This window comes from Canis aureus, chromosome 3 (assembly GCF_053574225.1).
Source record: "Canis aureus isolate CA01 chromosome 3, VMU_Caureus_v.1.0, whole genome shotgun sequence".
NCBI lineage: Eukaryota > Metazoa > Chordata > Mammalia > Carnivora > Canidae > Canis > Canis aureus.
The window spans coordinates 11,100,849-11,126,946 of NC_135613.1; the positions used below are offsets into that span (position 1 = coordinate 11,100,849).

The following is a 26,098-nucleotide window of genomic DNA, read 5'->3' on the forward strand; positions in this document are numbered from 1 at the left end:
CCTAAGGGAGCTGTGGCTTTGGCAAAAAGGGTTACAGAGGACAGCATTCCTGTTTGGGAAAGGCCTGAGCGGCCTCGCTAGTTACGGGTGCCCTGCTTCAGACTCTTGGCTGGCTTTCTGTAACAAGAAAAGGAGTGATCCTCTCCAGCCAAAGCTGCATTTCAGGCCTCAAAGAGGAGCATTATGTGGAGCTCTTACAGGAGGTTGCTCATTATGGTCTGGAAAAGGACTGAGGTAGAAACTGGAGCTGCAGGCCCTGCAGAGAATGGGTGGACAACACTGGGTGTTCAAGGGCAACATGTGCAGCCAGGAGCCTCAGGAAGCACTCCCACCCCCTCAGCACACTGAGTAGATGGGGTTTGGTGCCAACAGCACCAGCTTTGTTCTTACTTTTATGAGATGTTCAAAGAACACAGGAGAGCACCAGGCTCCTTCTTCCTAATAGCAACATCTGGCATTTATGTAGCCATGCACCTTTGATCCTTAAGGATCCCAAAGCACTTTATAACCTGCTGCAGTGCTAATGGCCATAGCAACCATCTTACTTACAGTAAATGTGGTCCAGTATTCCCCATATTGGTTCTCTCTTCTCAGTTTTGCAGTGTACAGAACAGTTCTCCATTCTGGAAGGAAAGATTCCAGTTTGGACCTCAAGCACCTACTTTTGTGCGTCATTTTTTGCATTTTGTCCAGAACTGGTCCCCTCACCCCCACCCCATTTCTTTTTTAAATAAAAGTACTTGGTAACCATTCTTAATAAACAGTACTTCGTTTACATTTCCAATTATTTTATAGGCCTGTTTCTGCTTCTATCCCCATCCCTCCCATTCCAGAGAAAGATGAAAATGTTCTTTTCTCCTGGGAGCCAAGAATCTGCATTGCGGATGAGGTTGCAAATTCAGACACAATAAACAGAATTAAGAAAAACTGAGCTGGCATTTGACAGAAATTGTAAAATGACACTCAGAAATGTTGCTCTTGTGGAAATTACTGATATTAAAATATAAATCAGTGTCTTGTGTTTCCCGTAGCACCAGGGGCTCTATTAGGTTATGCAGTTTGATTGCTGAGCTGAACCTAAGAGACTTGGCAGTTCCATGCTGAAGTTATCCCAAAGTATTTAACTCCTCTCCTGCTGGAGAGCAGGCATTCAAGCAAATGCCAGCTAAAAACATTGCCTCCAAAAGGCCTTGCCTTTTTCATTGAACACTTTGAAATCTGAAAGAAGGTAGAGGAGGCTAACATGGGGAGAGAAGGTAAAGGAATTTAGAAAAGCTTTTCTCAAGGCAAGAATCTTGTTGCATAGTACCAGGAAGGCAGCCTGGGGCAACTAAAAAAAAAAAAAAAAAAAAAAAAAAGCAGATTTGATGCTAAAAAGGACAAAGGAGAACAGGCCATTAAGTTTTTTAAAAATATTACCCCTTTTATATATGTATAATTTTTTAAATCCCCATAACAACCCCGTAAGGTAGGTACTACTATTCCAGTTTTTTCCAAGTGAGAAAACTGAGACTCAGAGAAGGTAACCTGCCCAAGGTCACATAACTTAAGTCAAAATGTGAACCCTGCCTGACTCTATAAAGATATGCCTGGGGCAAGGAAGGTGCAAGATGAACCTGGAGCATTTTGAAATGCCAAAAGTAAGGAAGTGCTCAAGAGAGGATGGGGCCTTGCTGAAAGGACACAGGAGCTGAGTCTCCTGGATGGCTCAGTCAGTTAAGTGGCCGACTCTTAATTTTGGCTCAGGTTATGATCTCAGGGTCCTGGGATAGAGCCCTAAGCCTGGTTCCACGCTCAGGCCCCTCTCCTCCCTCCAACACTTGATTCCCCCCCCCCCTCTCAAATAAATAAATCTTTTAAAAAAAAGAAAAAAATTAAAAAAAAAAAGATATAGGATCCAAACCAAAAGGGAGCCCAATGGCTAAAGTTGGAACATTTGAGCAACAAAATAAACAATGATATTAGATTATAACCCGTAGAATAAAACAGATAGCCATGAGTTCATATGGATATAAATAAACAAACAAATGGGGGAGAAGGTCCAACTCTTCTTTATGAAGAATTCCAATGAATGAATGTAGAAGGAATAAAGGAAATATAAAATCCCTATTACAACACTGCAGTAATAATTGTTGCAATTCATGGTACTCACATATTTTTAAAAATAGAGGAAACATTGAACATCATATCATTATTTCAATAATTAAGAGCCCTAGAATTCATCACATCTTTTTCATTGGTAGGAGGAAGGACATTGGAGAAAAATCTAAAACTCAACAAGAGTAAAAGAAAGAAAAAAAAAAAGAGTAAAAGAAAGATTTATGGCTGAGTGTAGGTAAATCTACGGATTTTGACTAACCCCCAGGGATAACTTTATTTTTTTTTTCAGGGATAACTTTAACTTTATTTCTTAACAAATTTTCCAGTGTTATTGAGATATAATTGACATACAGCACTGTATAAGCTTACTGTGTATAACATAATGACTTGATTTACATATATTATGAAATGATTACCATAATAAACATAGTTAACATCTCATATAGATACCAAAACAAAAAAAAATGCTTTTTTCCTTGTGATGAAAACATTTAGGATTTACTCTCAACTTTCGAACAGATCATACAGCACTGACAACTATAGTCATCATGCTGTACATTATATCCCCAGTCTTATTTATCTTACAACCAGAAGTTCATTTTTCTAAGGCTAGTAGTCCATCCATATACCCAGGCAGTTAGTTACCAGTTCCTTAGGGAAAGCCCGCATTTACAGTCTGTGGTTATAGCTACAGTGTCGCCTTATGTGGGTAGATAGTGTATGAGACACTAACATGTGTTTTCCATCCTGCCCACTCTACCTGTACTTCATTGAACTTATTCACTTGTATTCTTTTTCCTTCCTCTCCCAAACCCTAAACAAAGCCTCTATGAGTTAGAAAAGAGGAAGGAGAGGGTAATTTGAGCATTAGCAAAAGAATTAGACCCCAGAAAGATTGAAGAAGTAGGCAAGGGTCGGGGAAGCAATAGAATCCCAGATAGGCTCAGCAAACCAGGGGCAGAAGATACTTTTGATAAGTAGCAGGAATGGGGGGGGAGAGGCAGGAAAGTCAGCAAGATATTAGAATTCTATACCCTTCTTCTCAATACCTTTTTAGGCAAAACGCAGGGTGATATTAGGGTGAGTCTAAGAGAGGGCCTGAGACTCATCTAACGTGTGTGTGTCTCTCTCTCTACATTAGGAACATCCTTGGAGAATGAAAGAGGGCCAGTAGCCCAAAAGTGCACAGGATGAGGAAGATGCAGTACTTGAAGGCTGCTGACCGGGATAGACATCCCAACACACTCCATCTGGGAGAGATACCCATGATGGTGGACCAGAGCCACCTCTGATGCCAGAATTCAACCTAGGACCCCAGAATTCAAGTTTTCTCTTTAAAAAGGTGGAGATAATCACGAGCTGATTTATTTTTAACCTGAAAATGATGGTGCTTTCTCAGAAATAACTAAGATTCCGCTTTCTGCCATTTGGTGAAAATGGTGCTCAGTAACCAGGTTGAGTAATAAAAAAGTTACTTTTTCTTTGCAGAGCTGAGTCCATACCTGCTAAACTAGTCACTCATGTGAGATACAGTGCTAGGTGTCTCCTGGGAATCTATAAGGTGCTCTGAGTATGAGCTGAGGCCTACCAGGAGGCACAAACATCACTAGATTATCTGACCAAGTTTATCTTCACAACAATTGTTTTTTCATATATTTGTTTGCTTTTCTGGTCACAGCTGTCACCAAGGGAAGGCCTGCTGGGGGAAGAAAGGAGCAGTACTTTTGAATACAAGAAATCAGTTCTCTGGGCAGATGCAGCAGGATTGGATATGCCAGTGGAAGAGATGAGGCATGAGGAAGTGAAGTCTCAAAAGAGATGCAGGAGACAGCATCACAGAAGATGCAGAAGAAGGGTTTGAGAAGAGAGAAGACATTCAAGTCCTGGACTCAGAGATCGGTATCCACGGATCAAATAGAGAGCCCCTCCCTCTGTAAAGAGTTCTCCCATCTACAAAATATTGGTCCCACCGCACTGCTCAGAGAGCGTCATGTAGGCTCACATGACTGTTTTACAAAGCGTTTGAGGTTCCCTCAAAACACTCTTCCTTGTCCATCTGACAAACATTACTGTCAAATGCATTGAAAATTTATCATAACCCTTCTATTTTTTTCATCGTAAGCACTTCCAAATTGCCCACTGCTGCTGTTAATGACTCCTAGAATTCCCATGTCTCCTTCATGGAACACAATTTAGTTCTTTTTTTTTTTTTTCCTCTCACTTATTTTACTTAGTGAAGTCCAATGTCTTTTCATGCAAATATGAGAGCCTCTGCCTTCCACTTTTCCTTCCAAACACTTGGCCCTTATAACTGTTAGCTGTATAACTCCCTAGTTGATGAAACCATCACAATCTGGATAGTCATTTTTCCGTCTTTGGGATAACATTTCACTTGATTTAAGAGTCATCTCAGGACTATCCTGTGGGTCTTCCTGTAGAGGAATATTATTCTCAAGGTTAGATTTGTTCCATTCCAACTTTTGTGTGATGCTTGGGCTGAGTTCATGGTTCCTACTAAAGAAGGATGTGCATCAAAGTAGAATACTGAGTCAATAAGCCTCGGTGCTAAAAAAGACAATGGTCATTTCATACAACCCCCTACCTCCACTCCAATTTATAGAACCAGAAACAAAGTTTGGGAGACATGAGCACTTTTCTTTCCAAAGGCCAGTCCTTAATTTAGGTGCTGAACCAGGTTTAGAAGCTTGGTGGCCTAGAGCCCAGTGTAGTGTTTTTATGCCACACTATTTTTAATCTTCTCATTTGCCTAGTGCTGTAGATTAAATGTTTATGTCCCCCCAAAATTCATGTGTTGAAATTCTAATCCCCAAAATCATGATATTAGGAAGTGAGAACTTTGGGAGGTGATAGTTCAAAAGATGGAGCCCTCATGAATGGGATTAGTTCCCTTATAAAGAGGCTACAGATCACTCCCTTTCCCTTACAGCCCTGTAAAGTCACAGCAAAAACAAAAACAAACAAACAAAAAAACCCACAAAAACAAAAAAAAAACAAACAAAGAAAACACAGCTGTCTCCAATCTTCTGGCAACTTAATCAGGGATTTCTCAGCCTCCAGAACTGTGAGAAATTTCTATTGTTCATAAGCTACCCAGTTTGTGATATTTTGTTATCGTAGTACGACCAGCTAAGACACCCAGTGTGGAAGTCATTTGTGACATTCACCAACATTTCCTTTAAAGGATAAAGGAAGAAGTCAGGCATAGCTGTATGACTTGTTTTGGCCAATGAAATGTGAGCAGAGGTGAAGTGTGTCACTTCCACTTTAAGAACCCGTGTGTTCCCTCTCTGCTGCCATGGCAACAGGCAACATAGTAGATGAAGTTCTACCAGCAAAGGACAATGAAGAGCAGCCCCAGCTGACTCATAAAGGACATGTGGCACAGTGAGAAACTTTCATGGCTTTAAGTCCCTGAGATTTGGGAGTTGTTTGTTACTGCAACATCACCTGGCCTCTCCCACCTGAGTAAGCCTGAGCTACATCCCCACTCCCATAATGCATCTCTGTGTGCAAAGACTAAAGAGGGTAAACACCCATGCAGCACATCAGAACACAACCCCATAAAACATTCCAAATTCCATGTCTCACTAGGATTCTTTCTTCCTCTTGGCTTATATTAGGGGTGGGGCATGTGGTTCATTGCAAAGAATGAGTATTTTGATAGCTTCTCATTCTTGGAACTATTCTGCAGGTAAGTGCCTGGTGGAAATTTCCTCTAGCCTTAGAGTGAAAAACATAATAAATTAGATTACTTTAATAAGTCAGTGCATTATGACCTGAAATACATCATCCTATACTTACACACATACCTGTGCAACAATCTTTGGTTTTCCCTGAGACTTTTTATATAGATAATTCTCAGCACTCAACAAGTTTCATAACTTTACAAGCACCAACATTATAGTAACCTGATACTTAAAAAAAAAACCCTATATCATCAGATATTTCCAAAGCAACAGTTATAAATTAATGGCAGCTCCTCAAGGAGTAGTAAGACAGTCTGTGTGACCCTGGGTAAGTCTCTTGCCTTCTCTGGACTTCAGTTTCTTCCTCTGTAAAACAAGATTACTAATAATGTCTACTTCCTAGGATTACCCTGCAAATGAAGGTAGGTTGTGCACATTCTGTCTGGTTCATAATTAGCGCATAATGTTAACTATAAAAGAGCCATTGAATACTTAACATAGAAAGTAAGATCATCCCAGAACTTTTGCTTTCCAAGAAACTGTGAATTCAGAAACAATTTAGTCTACCAAGTGTTGGTTTTTGGAAAAAGATGTAATCCCTTGGTTCTGTCTTTCTGGTGAAGGTGTTAACACACTTTTGAAAACACAGATGGACAGACAAGTAGGTATTGTTAAGGGTTTGGGAAGTTTCGCCAAGCTCTCTGCTGAAAGCACACATCCAGATGGGAAATTTTTAAAGGGTCAGGCTCATTTCTACTTTTACCATCTTAAATTCTTGGACTTTTGCAGGTTTATAACAAAGCTCAGAAAATGCTAAAGCTTAAAGGAGAAATGAGAGGTGCCAAGGAAATGAAAGATGAAGTAAGTCTCCTAAGTCTCCTACACGCATGGAGTTGACTCTGTGTTACAATGAACTTCTTTTCAAGTTTCATGATTCAAAATTCTAGTAATAAGGAATATTACTCAGCCATTAGAAATGACAAATACCCACCATTTGCTTTGACATGGATGGAACTGGAGGGTATTATGCTGAGTGAAATAAGTCAGTCGAGAAGGACAAACATTATATGGTCTCATTCATTTAAGGAATATAAAAATTAGTAAAAGGGAATAGAGGAGAAAGGAGAGAAAATGAGTGAAAATATCAGTGAGGGTGACAAAACATGAGAGACATCTAACTCTAGGAAATGAACAAGGGGTGGTGGAAAGGGAGGTGGGAGGGAAAGTTGGGGTGGCTGGGTGGTGGGCACTGAGGGGGGCACTTGGCGGGATGAGCACTGGGTGTTATGCTATATGTTGGTAAATTGAACTCCAATAAAAAAAATAATTAAAAATTTTTAAAAATTCTAGTAATAAGCATCCCAGAATATCACAAAGAGAGGTAGACAACAGACGATAGCATTTAAGGAGCCCAGACTTGAGTTAGGTGGGTCGGGGTCCATATCTAATAGCAGTATAATACTGGGCAGGTTACTTACCTTCTCTGAGCTTTCTTTCCCTTACCTAGAAAATATGAATAATTAGCACCCATTTCAACTGTTTGCCACGAGGTTTAAGTAAGATACCACATGTAAAATACTAGTTCTTGGGACACAGGAAACATTTAAAAGATAGTAACTATTGTTGCCAACATTGTCTCTTGATCTGGAATGATATGGAAATAGAGTGTTTTCATTAGTCTAATATTTTGGTCAAACTGTGTTTACCTATTCCCTGACTTGTTCCAGAAAGCATTTAAGGGGGATGTTTAGATTATTGTAGGAGTGTCCCATACACAAAACACATACATTATGTGTATGTGTTATACACATAAAAGTGTATAACATATACTTTTAACAGACCTTCTATCAGGAGATGAACAGTTTCTAAAAGAGGTGTTTCAGCTCCTTTCCTGCTGGATTACTGGAGGTAGCTGTACAGGATTTGCTGTATGTTCTGCAGGGAACAAGGATCTGGGATGGATATTATAGAAGGGCATTTCCTTATTCAATTGATATCTTTGGACCACCTTCAATGTGCCAGACATTGTTTTAGGGACTGAGGATAAAGCAGTGAACAAAACAAAGTTCTGTGCTCTCCAGAGCTTATTTTCTGGTAAAATAATTTCTCCAAAGATATGATGGAGAAAAGTATGTAGAAACTTTCCAAGTGCCAATAAAAATCAGCCCATATTCCATAGGTGGCTGACCTCTGCCATATGCCATGTGTATCCTAAACCATCTATTTATGTAGTGTGCCAATTTTTAAAGAATTTAGAGCACAATAAAATATGCTCATTCTTCACTAGATGAACAAAATTGGTTCCAAAATTTTTTGCTCACAGGCAAACCTTGTATAAGTGCCCATTAATTCCCATTTAAATAATAAAAAACTACAATGTTTTTTTCGATAGAAAAGTAAACTCAGGAATAAAGTTAATAATAGTAATAACAGTACTTGAAATTACTGTAGATAACTGTAAACTCCTATTACACAAGTAAAATGTAAAAATTCCTGAAGCAATGATAATTTTTAAGGTTTTATGCTTTTGAAAATCTACCTCTCATGAGAAATTGATACATGTTGAATGGTGGTAGTGGTTAAAAGTGGGTTTTCCATTGTTTGTTAAAGATTTGTCTTTATCCTCAGATAAAAAAAGATAATCTCCCAAAGATGATGATCTTTATGGTGTTATTGGTTGACTCCAAAATTACTCTGGAAACTTACACTCAAGTCTTCTTGTTCGAGTGCCAAATCCTTGATGGAATGCTGCCATCTTAAATCTTTGTAACGCTCTTGACTTCTAAAGTGCTTCTGAATCACAAGCCTCAGTTTAACATCAGCTTCCTCCAAGAAGAAGCACGAGACATATCTGTCAATACTTTGAAGTCTAGAGCAAAATTTCTTCCCATCTTTGGAAATGTGTATTCTAGAAGACATGCTCCTTGAAAAAGACCCATTGAATCAATACACAAAATTTGCTTCAGTAAACAATCTATTTTCCAGTAACTATCATGATTACAACTGTGATACCAGCACTCACCATTTTGCCTGCAGTTGGCAGCTGCTGCTGATGTCACATGCCTTCAAGCAGTGACCAGGTCCCAACTTCGTATAAGCAAAACTGGGGTATCTGAGTGCATGGCTTACGTAACTGAAAACTCACCTAGCAGCAGAAGCTTGTGATTTCAGCCTTCATTAATGGCTTCAGATCTAGAACAAGATCAGATGGTGCCTGAGGGTCAGGATTATGACTCTCAGCTCCTCTCATGACCCGGTACTGGTTACAGAGCTTTGATTGATGAAATGTCAGATTAAATCAATTCCTGCCACATATTGATACTCAAAAGGCATCTGCCTGGAATTTAGCCTTCATAAAGTAGATAGGATTAGAAATAGTGTACAGTGACCTCTGTGCAAGATATTAGCAAGAAATTAGGTTTACTGGAACCTCAGAAACACTTGCATTTCTTGGAGTTCTGAAATGAGCACATCCTCTTCTTACAGATTACCTATAGAAAAATTTTTTGTTGTGCATTGGAATCACCTCATCACTCTCACAACATTTTCACGCCTGTTCTGATGAATAAAAACCCCTGTATGATTTGGACTTTAGGAGTGAATAGTTCGGTTTTGATTTCAAAAGCAAATTTCATTTGACATCCAACAAAACACATTTGTTATTCAATTGGTTTATGAAATCCTCAAAGAAAGAATTATTTATTTCAAGGCTCTTGTTTTCTGAATGAATAAATTGCCTCAGAGACTCTGAGTCAATGCTAATGTCCAAATTAGATGAGATCATCTACATTAAAGATCCAATTCTGAAGTCCTGTTGGTGCATTAGAATGGGGGCAAACAGGCTTCTACTCAGAAGACATCTAAAACTAGAGGGAGAGGGGTTTTTTATTGGCCTGACAGAAAGAAGGCATTTAGCTTTTAAGTTGGAGAGGCTCGAGTTGTATATCATTGCTACTTTGTTAATGAGTCCACAGTGTGCCAGGCTCCATATGGAACAATCTGGTAACATGGTCCTCACTTTAAGATGTATGTATTCAGCATTAAGGCAAGAGTATAGAGCATTTGACACTTCCATAGAACAGGCATTGTATTGTCACTTAATCTGCTCATAGATGACAAAGAAAGAGTCCTGTGGCAAGAGGGGAGGAGATCCGCTAGGGTCTCAGTCCCCAGAGAGCCTCTCTTCCCTATTCCCAGTGTGGCAGCAACAAGAAAAGGAGTTTAAGGCACTAGAATCAAACTGCTGCTCCTTGTCAGGTCAAGGATTTTGTTTTCTAGTTAGAAAACAGTGTCTATACACCATTTTTTCTTTTTTCTTTCTTTCTTTTTTTTTTTTTTTTTTTTTTTTAGCTGCTCTACACATATTCTCTTAAGAGAGTCCCTGGCAAATTGTTGTAATGGTAATTACATGCTTGGGGCAGTTGACATCCGCTGTTATTTTTCTGAAAGTGAGGAACAAGGGACAGGAGCAAGAGAGGAAGAGTTTTGAGATAATGAAATCCTTTTAATGACAGAGCCATGCCGTTAACCTAATTAAACTGTAAAGTGGTAAAAAAAAAAAAAAATCCAGGTACTAAATGGAAATGAAGAAATAAATCAGCTGAGACAGCAGCAGTTCTGGGAAACCTTCTGAATTCCGAATACTCTGACATTGCGGTGTCCGATTCTCGTGGTTATCCTCTGGCCCCTCGGCCTTGTGCAGAGGTCTCTTAAACTGACCTGTCCAGTAAGGCTTGATTTACAATGTCCATATCAGGTCTCCAGCTCCCCTGGGAATGAGTGTTATGTAGCTCATATATTTAAGAAGCCAAAGCAATCAGTGGAATATGGTGGTAGATCACTGGCTACAGGGTCAGAAGAGAAGAACTCTCCTCATTCTGCTGCTAACCAGCTATGGGACCTTGGGCACTGGATCACCTTACCATTTCTGTGCACCCACGGCTTGCTTCTCTGTGTTTTGCTCCTGAAACTCTCTTAGAAGAATTGCCCTTGGGCTATTGGGGTCACTTTGCTCATAAGAGCAGAGAGCTGAAACTCCTTGGGAGCTTATATCCTATGGGGCAACCCTTAGCCATTGACTGACTGATAATGAGTCTGACAGCCCAGCTTTTGCAGCTAATCAAGACAAACTCTGAGATGGAACTTACACTCCAGAGTTCCCTGCGGGATCACACTACAGTTACTGCCTAAAGGACTTTGTCTGAAATCATGCCCTTCACTGGCTTTTTTCCTCCTCCTTGTCCTGCTTCCTCCACTTGTTGATTTCTCTTGGGAGAGTTTCTTTAGTAGATGCCAGGAATCCTTGCCAAAGTGCCTACTCTGGATAACCTAATCTAAGATAAGCATCTACCATAAAACGAGGAGTCTCAGTTCCAGCTTCTAAAACTCAAAGGTAGTAGGACTTGTCCTCTTGTTATGAAGAGTCTGCACAGCGATAGGACTAAAGCACCGGACAGGTTCACAAAGAGCTTCTTCCTGATTTCTTTTCATACCGTTGCCACCCACAACACTGGCAGTGGAAGGGGGCATCCTAGTGTGATGGGGCACTCACTTTCTTACCACAGCTCTACAACCCCAACCCTACCCAAGTTACTTTGCTCCACACCCTCTATTTTAATCTCAATCATTAATTTCCATTCTGATCTAGTTGTAATTAGCTAATCTTTTTCACTCGTAATCAAAGACAGATTATCCTATGCAATCAGCCCAGGGATTTTACTTTTATTCTCCTTGTTCTACATCACCAAAAAGCACTAGGTTTACAGGTAAGGGAGGTCTTTTGGTTTAGTGGGCAAAAGAGAAAGTTAAGACACTTCAGAATCCACATTAACTCCATCACTGATTCACTATAGTCCTGACAAGTTCATTTGACATCTCACTATGTTCAGTTCATCAGTGCCAGAGCCATTAATATTTATAGACAGTCTGGTAGGTGCCTGGAATTATTCTAGGCACTGACTTCCTCTTGAAAAACAGGGGAAGTGTCTGTGATGTACCCACAGCAGTGGGTGAAGATTAATTAATGTAAATAAGTAATTGTCTGAATAATGCAGAGCACTCAGACACCTTGCAAATGGATACTGTGTAAATGTTACACTGGATGAGTAATAACAGCCAAGAATTGATGGACAAATTTCCAGCAAATTTAAAGTCTCTGTCAACCAGTTAAGTGAACGAAAGTAAGCATTTTCTTGATAGTTTATAATTGATGCTTTTGTTTTTTGACTGCCTAGGCGGGGGAGAGAGACAGAGAAGTGAGCAACCTGAACAGCAAGCTCTTGAGCCTGCAAGTTGACATCAAAAATCTGCATGATGTCTGCAAGAGACAGGGGAAGACCTTGCAGGAGAATCAGCTCTGTGTGGAAGAGACGATGATGAACAGCAGCCACGTAAGGAATTGAGCAGCTGCTACCCACCTTTGCTCCCTCAACTTCCACCTCTGTTCCCTTGGGCAGGAACAATAATAGAAAATTCTTCCACTAGTCATTCAAGAGCATTTATTGAGCAGGCAATGAGAGAGAATTCAACACACATACCCTATAACACACATACACACAAAAACCCCATCCCTGCCCTCACGAGTTTTCCATTTAGCTATCTGCAAGGCCATCTCCATTCGAGACCCTGTCTTTTCCTTATCTGCCCTTTCACATCTGGATTTGCAACACCTGAGGCCCATTGTCCTGAAAAGACCAAATCATAGTTATATAAGGAGAGTAGCATCTCCTAATGGATTTTAGACAAACTTCTAAATCAACCATGAAGATAACAACTGTCCCACTACTCAGAGGTGTCACTTCTCAGGAGTAGGTGATCTTTGTTGCCCCATCATCAGCTCTCTGCCTACAAGCTTTTCTTCTGGATGCAGGAACCCAGAAGCAGCTCTCTACCAATGACCGATGGAGAGATGGTGAAATAATCTCTCTCTCTCACCCCTCAGTCTTAGAACACTCCAGGCATGCTCTTTGCTCTGTCCCTGGCGTTCCTCAACAGGACCCTGTGCCAGCTGCCTATAGCGGGAAGTAAGCTGATAACACACTCTTCAGCAGCTCACTTCCTTTCGTTGTCTCATTTCTTCACCTACCTACCTGAGTTTCCCAAGATCACTTCCCACGTAAACCCCTACTTGACACTCAGTCCCTTGACACAGGGCTTGTTTCCAGAGGTGTGTGAGCCAAGATACCCGGTAACATTTGGCCTGCACATGTGTAAACAGTGGCATGATCATCTTCTCCTGGCATGACTATCTTTTTTGAACCAATACTTACCTGTAGACCAGGCAGTTCATCAGCTGAGGCAACTTCATTTCAGCCTCAGGTTTTCTGTCTTTGGAAACTCTAGTGCTAGGGTCTGTAAACCAGTCTCTAAATTTATCCCCCTAAGCTGGGGAGCCATCTGGGAAATATTTTCCCATAGCTCTCTCACAACTTTGGGTTTACAAGAATGCTTTACCTGCAGTCTTCATTTCCTTTTGAATCCTTGGCAAAAGTGAAGCATGTACCAGTTGCACAGACCTGTCACTAGACCCCCAAGTCAGCCTTAGCTACTATTTAAGACTCCACTGTCTTCCACATTTGTGGTCAAGGATCCAGTCTCTCTTAATTGTGTCTGTTAGAGCTCTTCTAGGACTCACCACCTCCCTAAGGAAACCACAGATTGTTCTGCAATTCCCTAAAAATTCATACCAACAAAGTAATTCCACCTTATCTTACTGAGTGTTACTGTCCTTTCCTTAGGAGGTCACAAACATAGAAAAATCCATTGGTTTTCTTAAATGGATCTCAGGAAGAATATTATCATAATTTATTTCTTTCTAAATATTAACATTTTAGGATATTTTCACCATTGCTGCCACAAGTTTATTTATTCCCCCAGTCAGGAAAAGCCATGTGGTTTATAAATGTACCTAGCAACTTGGAGGGAGAAAGGTATTAAATCGCATTTTATTATTCTAATTGCCCAGAAGAAGGTCTAACAGCTTGAAATAAGCTTTAAAACAGGATCTTTTTTTTCCCCTAGCACTTAGTGCAGAATTTAAATTGCAGGCTACGCATACAAATACACAATTAGATGTAGACTTATACTCATCACTCAGAAAATCCCTGCAAGATCTGCCCTCTACAAGGAAATGTAACATGGGACCAAAGAGGAAACCCAAGAATTTGTGAAATTTTTGACTAATATCTAACAAGGATCTGGAGAAATGAGCCAGAGGTCATAGTTCAAAATTGCAGTTAGGAAAGAAAATTAAAAATCTACATCAGATGTTATGTGTAAGTATGGGGGAGGGAGTAACCTTATAAATCAAGAATATGTTATGCTCCAAAACTTAGGAATGAAGATAGGACTAGGATGAAGCAAATGAGTACATAGGGTGCAACATTTACAGGGAACTCCTCAGGTGCCAACCCTGAGCTTGCATGCCACCTCCCCTGCCCCCGCACCCCGATTGAATGCCTCCTTAAAATTTGCACCTCACTTGTCCCACTGTAGTCCTGACCCTGCCCAGGAACCAAAAGAGTGCCTCAGTTAAAGTGAAAGTAGAAAAGAACAGAGATATCATAATAAAAGGATGACCAAATTAGGAAAAGAAAGGTCTTTCTGAGCAATTGCCCAGGCCCCTTTGGCCCTGGTGGTACCATGGGGATTATACTCTGATATTTAGTAAGCCCAGATTGTCAAACTCATCTTTGAAGTGGATGAATGACACTATTCTTAGCATAAAACTATGTAAAGAAGTTTGATTTCTGAAGATAAAAGTAACTAGTTGAATATGGGTTAATACCTCCTTGATGGAAATTATGACACAGAAATATCACTTTGAGTCATTGGAAATGACAAAAAAAAATTTTTTTTTAAGTGGAATTGCTAAATACAATGTGGGATCTGGGATTGGACCCTGGAACAGAAACAAACAAACCTTAGTGGAAAAACTGATGAAATCCAAATGAAGTATGTAGTTAAGGTAATAATAATCTACCAATGTTAATTTCCTAGTGGGACAAATGCACCTCAATTATGTAAATGTTAACCTTAGGGACAGATGGGCGAAGAGTAAATGGGAACTCTATATACTACTTTTGCAATTTTTCTGTAAATCTAAAATTATTCTGACATTAAGAGGTTTTTTTTTTCTTTAAAGGGACTCTCTGGTAAGCAGAGCTCACAGATGAGAAAAATGTCTAAACCATAAAGATGTATCCAAAAGAAATGCATATCATTTGAACACCCAGTTCTATACCAATACAAGAAAGTACAAGAAATGTACTTTATAGAGGATATAAAAAATAATTGATAAACCTATCTAGTGATAAAAGGCTAACCCAGAGTTACAGGGAAAATATCCCATTTAACACCTCAAAGATAGGGAAAGAAGTTCATGGCAATGACTGGGGAAAGATGAGACTTTCAGTTCTTAAATGAAGGGGAAAAAGCAGCAGGGATCCAGTTACCAGAGTAATGCCAACCTGAGACAGAAAAGAACACAAACTAGAATAGGGAATAAAATGGTTAAAAAGTATTTTGAAAAGCCGCTTTAGGCAAATCAGCAGGACCTGATGACATACTTTGAAGAGTACTTAAGGAATTGGCAGGTGTTATTACATAGCTGCTAGCGATTATTTTTGAGAACTCAAGAGGATAAAGAAAGTCCCTGTAGACTGAAAAAGGGTAAATGAAGTGCTCATCTTTTTAAAAAGGGAAAAAGGACAATCCTGGTAATTATAGGCCTGTCAGCTTAACTTCAATATCAGGGAAAATATAGAACTTAACATCAATCAATTAGCATCAACTTGAAAAGCACAAAGTATTGGGTAGAAACCAAAGTGACTTCTCAAAAGGCAAATCATGCCAGGCCAATTAATTTCCTTCTGTGATCAAGTAGCCACATAGGCAAAGAAAGAGCAATAGCTATAATCTCTTTGACCATAAGTACAGCTGAAAAATTGACTAAATATGAGAACAGGTTCCTACTGGTGGCCAGTGCTCTCCATCTTTTAAGACAGCTAGGGCCTGGATAGAAATCGATCTGAGAAACATGGTGGACCAGACATCCTCTTGAATCATGTCCAACTCTGGATGATAACTTCAAGAACTAATCTTACTTTGGAAGATTACTTCCAACTTGCTCGCTTTCCCCAAATCTTAGTTTAAAACTCAAAGCAGAATCTAATAAATATCTAATAAAATGTCTATGTCTTCACTAGAAAGAAAACTTTAAAAAAGAAGACAAAGAGGCAATAGGAAATGCATTGATGCCTTTATCATACCGCTTTCTGTCACATATATGAGTGAAATGTAGGCTTAATCTATAGCATGTGATTTTCTATTTATTTAGAATTAAGAAAAATAATCTTTTGAATACTTAAGGATAAATAAGTAGAAATTTAATAGGTCCCAAATAAGTCTAGGCTTTTCTCCAAGACTTTGAAACTTGATTCCTCTAAACCCATAGGTATCTATAGTGTACAAATGTTTAAAATTCTCACTCAAGGAAACTGCAGTTTCTCTGCAGATATGAGCAATTCTTGGATCTTTCCAACCAGACAGATTTGGTCAAGTGCTATGTTGGCTCTGTACTGTAAGACTTGAATGAACTCTCGTCATCTGGTTCGTCTATCATGTTACCTCAAATCAAAATTAAACCCAGAAGATTCGACATGACCTCTGGGGAAGAGAAATTACTAACAGTTCATTGGTATCACTGATAGGTTGCTAAGCTTTATACACATAGAAAAAGACATGTGTCTTTTAAGCCAAAGAATGATTACGAACACACCTAAGAATATATGATGTACATGTAGCATGTACATGTAGCATGTACAGCATGCTAGGAGGGGAAGCCCTACAGAAAAGGTTTGGCTTAGGGGATCCCTGGGTGGCTGAGCAGTTTAGCACCTGCCTTAGGCCCAGGGCATGATCCTAGAGTCCCGGGATTGAATCCCACATCGGGCTCCCTGCATGGAGCTTGCTTCTCCTTCTGCCTATGTCTCTGCCTCTCTCTGTGTGTGCCTCTCATGAATAAATAAATAAAATCTTTAAAAAAAAAAAAAAAAGGAAAGAAAAAGTTTGGCTTAAAAAAAGCACTTCTTTCATTCTTTTGTATAATGAAGAGAAAACAGGGACATGAAATAAGAAGAGAATGAACGAACAATGAAGAGATCACAGTTAGTTTTCAACCAAGTCACGTATACCCATCAGTGGAGAGGCACGTCCAAATCAACAGTTACACATGAGCACTTGAGGGACTAGGAATCCAGTTCCTTAATTGTCAGAGTTCAAGCCAACTTCAACAAAGCCAAGAAAAACAGAATTTGAGCATAATCTAATAAGGATTTGTTGGGTATCTGCTTCAGTAAAATAAGCCCTCTCAATTAACCCTACCCCAGGATGTTCACTCCTTTGCTTAGTTCTAGCCACATTAGGTATTTATTCTTGACCATGTCTTTTTCCAAGTAGCATCCCCCCCTCCCAGCTTACCTGTGTAGACAGAAGATTTGGGCTGTTAAACATCCCCTGATATGTTTATGTGTGCATGAGCACCCACACACACACACCACTTCCAAGTCCCTTCATGGATGAGTTGTGAGAATAGCAGCATTCTTATCTTGAAAAGAATGAGAGCACTTAACTAAAAACATTTAATATAAATGTTGGCAATTATAGCTGCACAGAGTAAATACAAAATTCAGCATTGTTTGGCTTAAGAAAGAAATGTCATTAGCTTCTCTTCAGCCACACACACCAGATATTCAGGCCAAGAGTTCAGCTTCTTGCCTAGGATTTCTTTTGCTGGTGACCATAGTGGTGAACTTCCTTTAGCTTACCCAAGTGGCCCCCATTCACTCTCACTGGAGAAGATTTTTCCTCTTTTCAATCCCAGATCTCACAGAATTAATCTCATTAAAACTCCATCTTCAGTTACTCAGACCAAAACCTTGGAGTCATCTTGCCTTGGATAACCATCATTTCCCACCATCCCACATCTAACACAGACACAACCAAATTTGTCTGGTTGAGATCTACTTTCAAAATATATCCATGATCCAACCATTTCTCCCAACTTCCAACTTGGTCCATGTCACCATCCCTTCTTCCCTGCATTCTTCTCTGCCTCCTTGCTGGTCTCTCTGCTTTGGTCTTTGCCTCCCTACAGTTGATTTTCAGTACAGCAGCCAGTGTGTCCTTTGTAACATCTAAAGGACATAATTTCGCTTATCCATTCAGTACCTTCCAATGTCCTTTTATCTCACTGAAAGGAAAAGTTAAGGTCTTTAGAATGGCCTTATATGGCCCTAAAGGAGCCGACCTCCCTTTCCTTTCTCACCTCATCTTGTACCACTCTCCCCCTTACTGTCTCTGCTCCAGCCAGAACAAAGTGGCTCCTCAGACACCACCAGGCACCTCCCACCTCTAGACCCTAGCTCTTGCTACTATCTCTCCTTGGAATGTTCCTGCTGCAGATTCCTACCAGGTTCCTTCTCTGCCTCCTTCCCGTCTTAGCTCAAATGTCTCCTCAATGTGGTCCTCCATGAAAATACTTAACTCAATATTACAGCTGCTACCATGCAAGCATTCCTCATCTCTCTCCCCTGCTTTACTCTCCTCCACAGCACATTTCCTTTTAATACACTACATAATTTATTTATTTAACTTGCTGTCTCCCCCCTCCCCATAGATGCAAACTGCATGAAGGCAGGGATTCTGTTTTGCAAACTTCTATATCTCCATTACCTCTACAGTGCTTGACATGTGGTAGGTACACCACGATGTTTGCTAAACAAATTCATTAAAGGGAAGTATCACATCCATACATGGCTACTATGTTAATGCTCATAGCAGCAATATTCAGGATAGCCAAAAACTGAAACAACCCAAATGTCCATTAACTGGTGAACAGATAAACAAAATATGGTATATTCATATAATTCAGCAATAAAAAAGAATAAAATACTGATTCTTGCTATAACTTGGATGAACCTTAAAACATTATGCTAAGCAAAAAAAGACAGACACAAGATGTATTGTATTATACAATTCCATTTATATGATATATCTGGAAAGGGCAAATCCATAGAGGCAGAAAGCAGATTAGTGGTTGCCTGGAGCTAGGGTAGGAACAAGAGTGGCAAATGGGCAAAAGGAAATTTTTTTGAGCCAATGGAAATGTTCTAAAACCGGATTGTAATAATGGTTGCACAACTCTATAAATTTTCTACAAATCATTGAACTATACACTTAAAGTGGTTAAATTTTATGATATATAAAGCGTACCTCAATAAAACTGTAAAAAAGAAAATGTTAAGTTCAGAAAGTTTGAAAGTACTCTGTTAATGAGGCCAAGGCCACATGCTCAAATTTTGGGAAGCCAATGAGATTGCCTGTTCTCTATTTCCTACTTTGCTTTGATACCTAGCTGTGTGTAAACCTCTAGTCTAGGTCCTATAGAAGCAGACATGGCCCCTGCCCTCCAGGAGTTTATAATCTAAGTAGGAGATAAGATACAGAGAGGTCACTGCAATGCAAAGCAGAATGTGAAATGCCATAGCCAATAAAATCTATGGTATTGGTGCAAAGGCAGCTTTGCAGGGAAAACAAGAAGGAGAGCAAAAATTGGACAGGATTATTTATAAGTAGGAAGATAATAAACAGATGGGAGTTAAAGAACGCCCATGAGGCACCCTCTTTATCCACCTTTCACATGTCATCAGGGATGTTGGGCAAGAAAATATAGAAACTTGCTCCCTGGAGCGCTTGGAACCTGTCTAGCCGCGATGCGTCTCTTGGTCGCCGCGTTCCTGCTCCTGGCGCTCGGCGCCTCGGCCCTGGCGGAGCCGGTGCATTTCAAGGACTGTGGTTCTGCAGTTGGAGTTATAAAAGAACTGAATGTGAACCCATGCCCTGCCCAGCCTTGCAAACTGCACAAAGGCCAATCTTACAGTGTCAATGTCACCTTCACCAGTAATATTCCATCTCAAAGTAGCAAAGCCGTGGTGCATGGCATCGTGTTGGGCGTCGCAGTTCCCTTTCCCATTCCTGAGGCTGATGGTTGTAAGAGTGGAATCAACTGCCCCATCCAGAAAGATAAGACCTACAGCTACCTGAACAAACTGCCAGTGAAGAACGAATACCCCTCTATAAAACTGGTGGTGCAGTGGATGCTTCTGGGCGACAACAATCAGCATCTCTTCTGCTGGGAAATCCCAGTTCAGATTGAAGGCTAGTGCTGTTTAGGCCAGTATGTCCATCTGGGGGTGAGAGAGCACAAGTGGAGGGAGGGCAGGAGAAATCCAGTCTAACCTAAATCAGTGCCATAAGATGAAAGGAATTTCCACACCACCATTTTATGCTTCTCAGCCTCCAGAAGGTTCCAGACCCTGTTTCCTGAGAGCTCAGAACTATTGCCCTTGTAATATCTTCTTTGAAGGGTTAGAGGGAAGAAGAGAGAGGGAGGGATAGGCATGAATTTAATTGTCCTCAGTGTTTCTTGCTGTTGGAATACGGAGGGTCCAGCGGGTCAGGACCCAAATGAGGCTGCACAGGGCCCTTGGATAATTTGCCCTCGGGTGATCAGCCTTTGCAGCAGAGGACGGGTTCCCAACCTCCCTCACCTCCTGGGATATTACATCCGCAAGTTCCTCATCTCCAAGTGCCTCCTTGAGTTCCGTACATTGGGCCAGCAAGTCTGCTGACCTGTGACAGCACCTCCAGCTCTGCTGCTTCAACAACAGTGACTGGCTGTCCAGTGGTGCCCAGCATGTCAATGGAGGGGACATGCTCAACCACAGAAACTCACGTCTGAGTGGCCAGTTCTCTATAGTTCTCTCCTGTCTCCTTTTCTGTCTAAGGTGGTTTTCATTAAATGCAGCACTTGATTAAAAAAAAAAAAAAAAAAAAAAAAAAAAAAGAAAATATAGAAACTTCAGTGCAAAGACCTCACCTATACTGAAATAAACAACTCAGGGATGTATCCTACCAGCAGCATGCCTGATATAAAGTAGGTGCTCAACATATGTTTATTGAATAAATGGATGAAAATGTAAGATGGGTCTAGCAGCATTTCAAGTTGATTGTGGATTGGCAGGAAAAGATCTCTCATTCTCCATCTCTCTCTTTCTCTCTCTCTCTCTCACATACACATACACACACACACACACACACTCAGCATTTACAAGGTCACATCTTCCTTCGGGAGGAGAAAACAGATGTGCCTGAACAATTTCTCTGCCTCCCATTTCCCAGCATTCCAGAAAACTATTTCTCCAAGAGCCCACCCAAGTGTTTACCCTTTTATCTAAATCGAGTTTAGTCCAAGAACTCTGACCAGAAATCCATTGCCTTCTAGATCAATTGGGTTATCTTTAAATGTGAAGACAAAAAAAAAAAAAAAAAGTGTATTATTGTGTGTATCTTTATACTACTTTCTAGGTCCTTTAGGTGTATGTTTTTTCTTCTGGCCTAAATAGTATGAATGGTAGATCTAACTAATAGGAAAGAACTAGGTTTTTTTTTTCTTCTTTTAAATTCTCCTTACAGGGTGGAAATACAGAATGATGTTTCATTGTGGATAGAATGAAATGTTTAATAAGTGCTCTGTGGGTGAAAGGATGGATAGATGGATGTCAATGATTGAACAAATGAAAAATATCAAAGAATGAATGCATACTTAGTGACAACCTATGCTTTTTTCATATATTCTATCTGAATTGCAGAATAAGAAACAAACATTAGCATTTGAGAAGTCGCAGATGGAGTTTGAGCCCAGTAAACAGTGCCATCTGAGACAACTCCAACAACTCAAGAAAAAATTGCTAGCCCTTCAGCAAGAACTAGAGTTTCGCACAGAGGAGTTACAGACTTCTTACTGTTCCCTCCTGCAGTATCAGTCCCTCCTAGAGAAGCAGACTTCTGACCTGGTTCTTCTCCACCATCACTGCAAACTGAAAGAAGATGAGGTATAGATAGAATAACTATGGAAATGTCCCCAAGCCCATGTACCTACAGAAAACAGGTCACATCTACTAGAAAGCAGACACTGGCCTTACAGAGGAGAGCTTCTCTACATCTTGAGCAGGTTTTATCAAATTTCCCTCTTTAATTCTTAATCTTTTTGAAGCTGAGCAGAGGGAACTAAACAGAATGGCATAATTGGGTGAGAGCTCCAGTATCAATATATGTGGGACATGTGATATGTGTGTGACTTGTGTGTGTGTGTGTATGTGTGTGTGGTGTGCATATAGGTCCATCACTTCCATCCAATTACCATTGCAATTTAAATGCAAAAGACTCTTGGTCTCTGAGGGTTATAAAAAAGGTATAAAGTCCATTAAATGAACCATTTTTAGAAAAATCAGATTTTGATAATACATAAATTCCTAGCACTTGGGGATCCCTGGGTGGCGCAGCGGTTTGGCGCCTGCCTTTGGCCCAGGGCGCGATCCTGGAGACCCGGGATCGAATCCCACGTCAGGCTCCCGGTGCATGGAGCCTGCTTCTCTCTCTGCCTGTGTCTCTGCCTCTCTCTCTCTCTCACTGTGTGCCTATCATAAGTAAATAAAAAATTAAAAAAAAAAAATTCCTAGCACTTGGATAGCTGATAAGATAACCAGACATTGAGTCTGAGTCAATCATTGAGAGTACCAGATTGGTCATTTATTTTCAGGCTGGAGTTTTAGATCATATAGACTTAAGTGTATTCTGGACATTCATTTCCATTCATGTCCCAAGATAGTATTTTTTTTAAACCAGAAAAAGCATCCTTGTGGAATCCTGAGTAAATTCCAAAGACCAAAACTATAGAATATAAACCAGTTGAGCAGTGGTAACACTAGCAGCAGTAAAACTATGGCTTCTAAGTGATGAGATACACAACCTCCCCCAGAATTTCCTTCCTTTGCATTAGAGGTAAAATTCCAAGGACTGTCTAGGATGGTGATATTACTTAAGGACTAATTCCAGGGGCCGTATGAAGGGACTTAAAGAATGTAGAATTTTTAAAAAGAAAATATTATGAGAATTTACTGAAAAGGATTGAGAGGGAATGAAACAGAGAAAGGTTATCCTACAAAATATAATTAAGGACAAAGCCTGTGAACATAAACAATAGTTTAATAGAACTAAAGCAAGGCTGTGTTAAAACTGGCAATTCTTAAACAAGAGTCCAGCCTGAATACAGCGATCCTGAATTAGTTGGGATTCTATTTGGCTGCATGTAACAGAAAACCCCAAAGTAATAGTGACTTAAGATAGTTTATTTCTCTGATATAAAAGAAGGCTAGAGATAGGTGGTCTAGGACTGTTACAGGAACTGCATGTATCATCAGGTACCTAGGATCCTATGTTTTGGGTCCACCATCATCAGCTTAAAACTTCCATTTTCTAGATCTCCTAAGGTGGCTGCTGGAGCTCCAACCATCATATCCTTGTTCCAGATAATCAGGAAGGGGGCAGGGGAGGAGGTGGGGAAAAAAAAGACACACTCTTCTCTTTTAAGGACACTTTCCAGAAGCCCCACACAACTTTTATTTATGTATCTGGCCAGAGTTAGTCAAATGGCTACAGCTACTTCCTGGGAAGCCAAGGAAATGTATTTTAGTGACATGCACTACTGTCCCAAATAAATTCAAGGCTCAACTACTAAGGAGGAAGGGGAGAATTGATATGGGATCTGGTAAGTAGTAGTCATTAAAAATGACCTCAAGCTGGGAAAACATTGGAAAAAATTACTCAAGCCATTCGGCCAAGTTTCCTCAATACTTTGCTGTACAGTAGCATCAAATTTCTGTCTAAGGATGAGTTTCCCAACAGCAGAGCCTAAGACAAGGAGATGAATGTAAAATAGCTAATTCAGGAGATGATCCCAGAGGGAGGGTGGAGAAGTGAATCAAAGTAAGGCAGGAAGCCCATAAAGAAAATCACTATTAAGATCACTGCAAGGGCACCTGGGATTCAATCCCTCTGGAGAACTCTAGGAGGTAGGACAGGACATGCCTCGGAGTGATCCCGGCCAACCACCCAGTCATTGGTTGAAGGCTGCACCAGAAGGTGTTAAGTCCTCCATACTTGTAACCTGCCTTGTCCTGCTCCTCTCCTTGAGTGGGCTCCTGAAGCCCAGGCATCCCTCAGGCAAAGAGCTGAAGATGCTTGTGATAGGGATGGGTTTAGCATTCAGAGGAACGGTGAGTGCCATGGGAATGTGAGCGAGTCACTGGTAGATACTTATAAACATTTGAATATAAAATATTCCTTCCCTCTTCCCCTTATCTGATAAACTTCTCAAACTAAATGACCTTTTCTTAGGAGGAACTTCAAATGGCAGGCAGCAAGTATAATTAGCTTAGAGCAACAGAATGTGTTCTATCCAAATTCTACACTGAAATATTTGAACCAAAATGAAACCTTCCTGCTCTTAACTCCTTCAACACATGTAACTCTAGGCATACAGTTGAGCATGCTCAGCTGTATACAGTTGTTTGCTAGTTGTAAATCATATCTTCCCAAAATTGTAAGAGTGTAAACTCTTTGAGGGAGGAGCCTGTCTTATAGATATATACTCCCTCAGCATCCAAGACATTGTTTATGAGTACTCAATAAATGTCTGTCAGTTGGTTGACTAATTAATCGATTAGGAAGAGATGTAATCTATATAAGAATTGTGCAAGTCCCAGAGGAACTTGGGGTTGTTCCCCTAGTCTCTCTCAGGAACTTTGCTGTGTGCAGGAGGGACTCCACATTTTCTAAATTAGATCCCTAGAGAATACCTAGGAAGCAAAGAATACTGGCACTTGAAGCCCTTAAAAAAATGGAGCTATACAAATTCATTCCCATTAATCAACTAACAAGTCTTTATTGAGTTTTTACTACATGCCAGGCAGGATGGGAAAGATAATGGTACCTGCCTTTAAGAAACTTACCATCCAAATAGGACAATCTTTTTTTTTTTTTAATTTCTAATCATTAACATTCTGATACTATATATATTAGCTTTTAAATCTGTGCTGGGCCTATTCTGTACATACAATTCTGTACATCTGGGTTTCCAGTTAAACATAAGATTCCTCTGCATGGGGTCTTATAGCCATACCCATTCCTCATTAGATGTTTCCATGAATTCATTGTGGTTCCTTTCCTACACCAACAGGTGATTCTCTATGAGGAGGAAATGGGAAATCATAATGAGAACACAGGGGAGAAGCTCCATTTGGCACAAGAGCAACTTGCTTTGGCTGGGGACAAGATCGTCTCCCTGGAAAGGAGCTTAAGCCTCTACCGGGATAAATACCAGACTTCCCTAAGCAACATTGAGTTACTGGAGTGCCAAGTGAAGATGTTGGAGGGGGAGCTCAGCGGGATCGTCAGTCAGGTAGGACTCACACCAAGCCGCTCCAGCAAGTGGACATGCTCCCAGCTGGTCCCTGAGTAACACTCCCTGCCTTCTCTGAGGGAAACCCAAACGTTCAACCAGATGTCCTTCCCTCCCTCGAGCTTTGTAACCCTCAGCTTTCAATTTCCAGTCTTCACATCTCCTTTCAGATTCCTCCTTAGGAATTTTGAGGCTCCTTAATTAATATAAAGTGCCAGCACTTCAAGTAAGGCAAAAATCCAAATACCAAATGAGCTCTCAAATCTTCCACATTCTCATAGGGACCTGGCTGGGGGCCTCTTCTCAGTCACAGGACTCATGCAAACCGCGACTTCAGGATCAAACAGGAGGTGAAACCCATGAAAGATAACAAAGAGCCAAAATGCCTGAATCTTTCTTTTTCTTTTAATTGCTTTTTTTTTAATTACACAAGTAATACAATGGCAGAGGCTCCCTAGACAGAATCACAGAGATTAAATGTGAAAGTCTGCTTTCAGCCTCCTCTACCCTACTCTCCTCCTGTTAGGTAATCACTTGAATAATCTGTTGGGAATCTTCCTCAGTCTTTTGTTATACAGTTACACATATAAATGGTTAGGGTTTTCTTTTTACATAAATGGGTCATTTTACAAATGTGGTTCTACACCTTGCTTTTTAAATGTGTATCTTGACAATTTCCTTTAGTAACTACCTTGTATTCTATGGTGTGACTCTACCATCTACTGACCTATTTTGTCTATTACAAACAAGCTGTAATGAACATCCTTATTCTCATGGAATAATCTCCTAAAGTGGGGATTGCTGGGTCAAAGGATATGCTTACATTTAATGTTTAAAGATACTTCTAGGGCGCCTGGGTGGCTCAGCGGTTGAGTGTCTGCCTTTGGTTTAGGGTATGATCCTGGAGTCTGGGATCGAGTCCCATATCAGG

General features: G+C 40.3%; 2 protein-coding genes and 1 long non-coding RNA gene across 8 annotated transcripts in view; all 3 read left to right on the top strand.

Annotated features, from left to right (window-relative positions):
* LOC144308590 (uncharacterized) overlaps positions 1-3,485 on the top strand; it is a 125,668-nt gene extending 122,183 nt beyond the window's left edge. Inside the window, exon 8 of the long non-coding RNA XR_013375015.1 lies at positions 3,242-3,485. This is a non-coding gene — a long non-coding RNA (uncharacterized LOC144308590). The remainder of the gene's footprint in view (positions 1-3,241) is intronic.
* A 1,961-nt stretch (positions 3,486-5,446) lies between these two features.
* Positions 5,447-26,098, top strand: part of PMFBP1 (polyamine modulated factor 1 binding protein 1) — a 50,701-nt gene continuing 30,049 nt past the window's right edge. The window contains exons 1-5 of one of the 6 annotated variants that reach the window (XM_077889175.1): positions 5,447-5,586; positions 6,597-6,668; positions 12,041-12,196; positions 21,518-21,760; positions 24,946-25,167. In XM_077889175.1, the coding sequence (XP_077745301.1) occupies positions 6,618-6,668; positions 12,041-12,196; positions 21,518-21,760; positions 24,946-25,167 (672 nt within the window). In that variant the 5' untranslated portion in view covers positions 5,447-5,586; positions 6,597-6,617. Of the gene's footprint in view, positions 5,587-5,645; positions 5,813-6,596; positions 6,669-12,040; positions 12,197-21,517; positions 21,761-24,945; positions 25,168-26,098 lie in introns of those variants that run through there. The other 5 variants (XM_077889196.1, XM_077889165.1, XM_077889203.1 and 2 more) reach the window with 5 other exon arrangements.
* LOC144308525 (NPC intracellular cholesterol transporter 2) lies at positions 19,547-20,247 on the top strand. The gene has a single exon (XM_077889131.1). It carries the CDS (start codon positions 19,580-19,582, stop codon positions 20,027-20,029), a length of 450 nt encoding a protein of 149 aa, XP_077745257.1. The 5' UTR covers positions 19,547-19,579; the 3' UTR covers positions 20,030-20,247.

Excerpts from the sequence above, each read along its gene's own strand:
- LOC144308525 (XM_077889131.1), top strand. The coding sequence starts at position 19,580 with ATGCGTCTCTTGGTCGCCGCGTTCCTGCTCCTGGCGCTCGGCGCCTCG.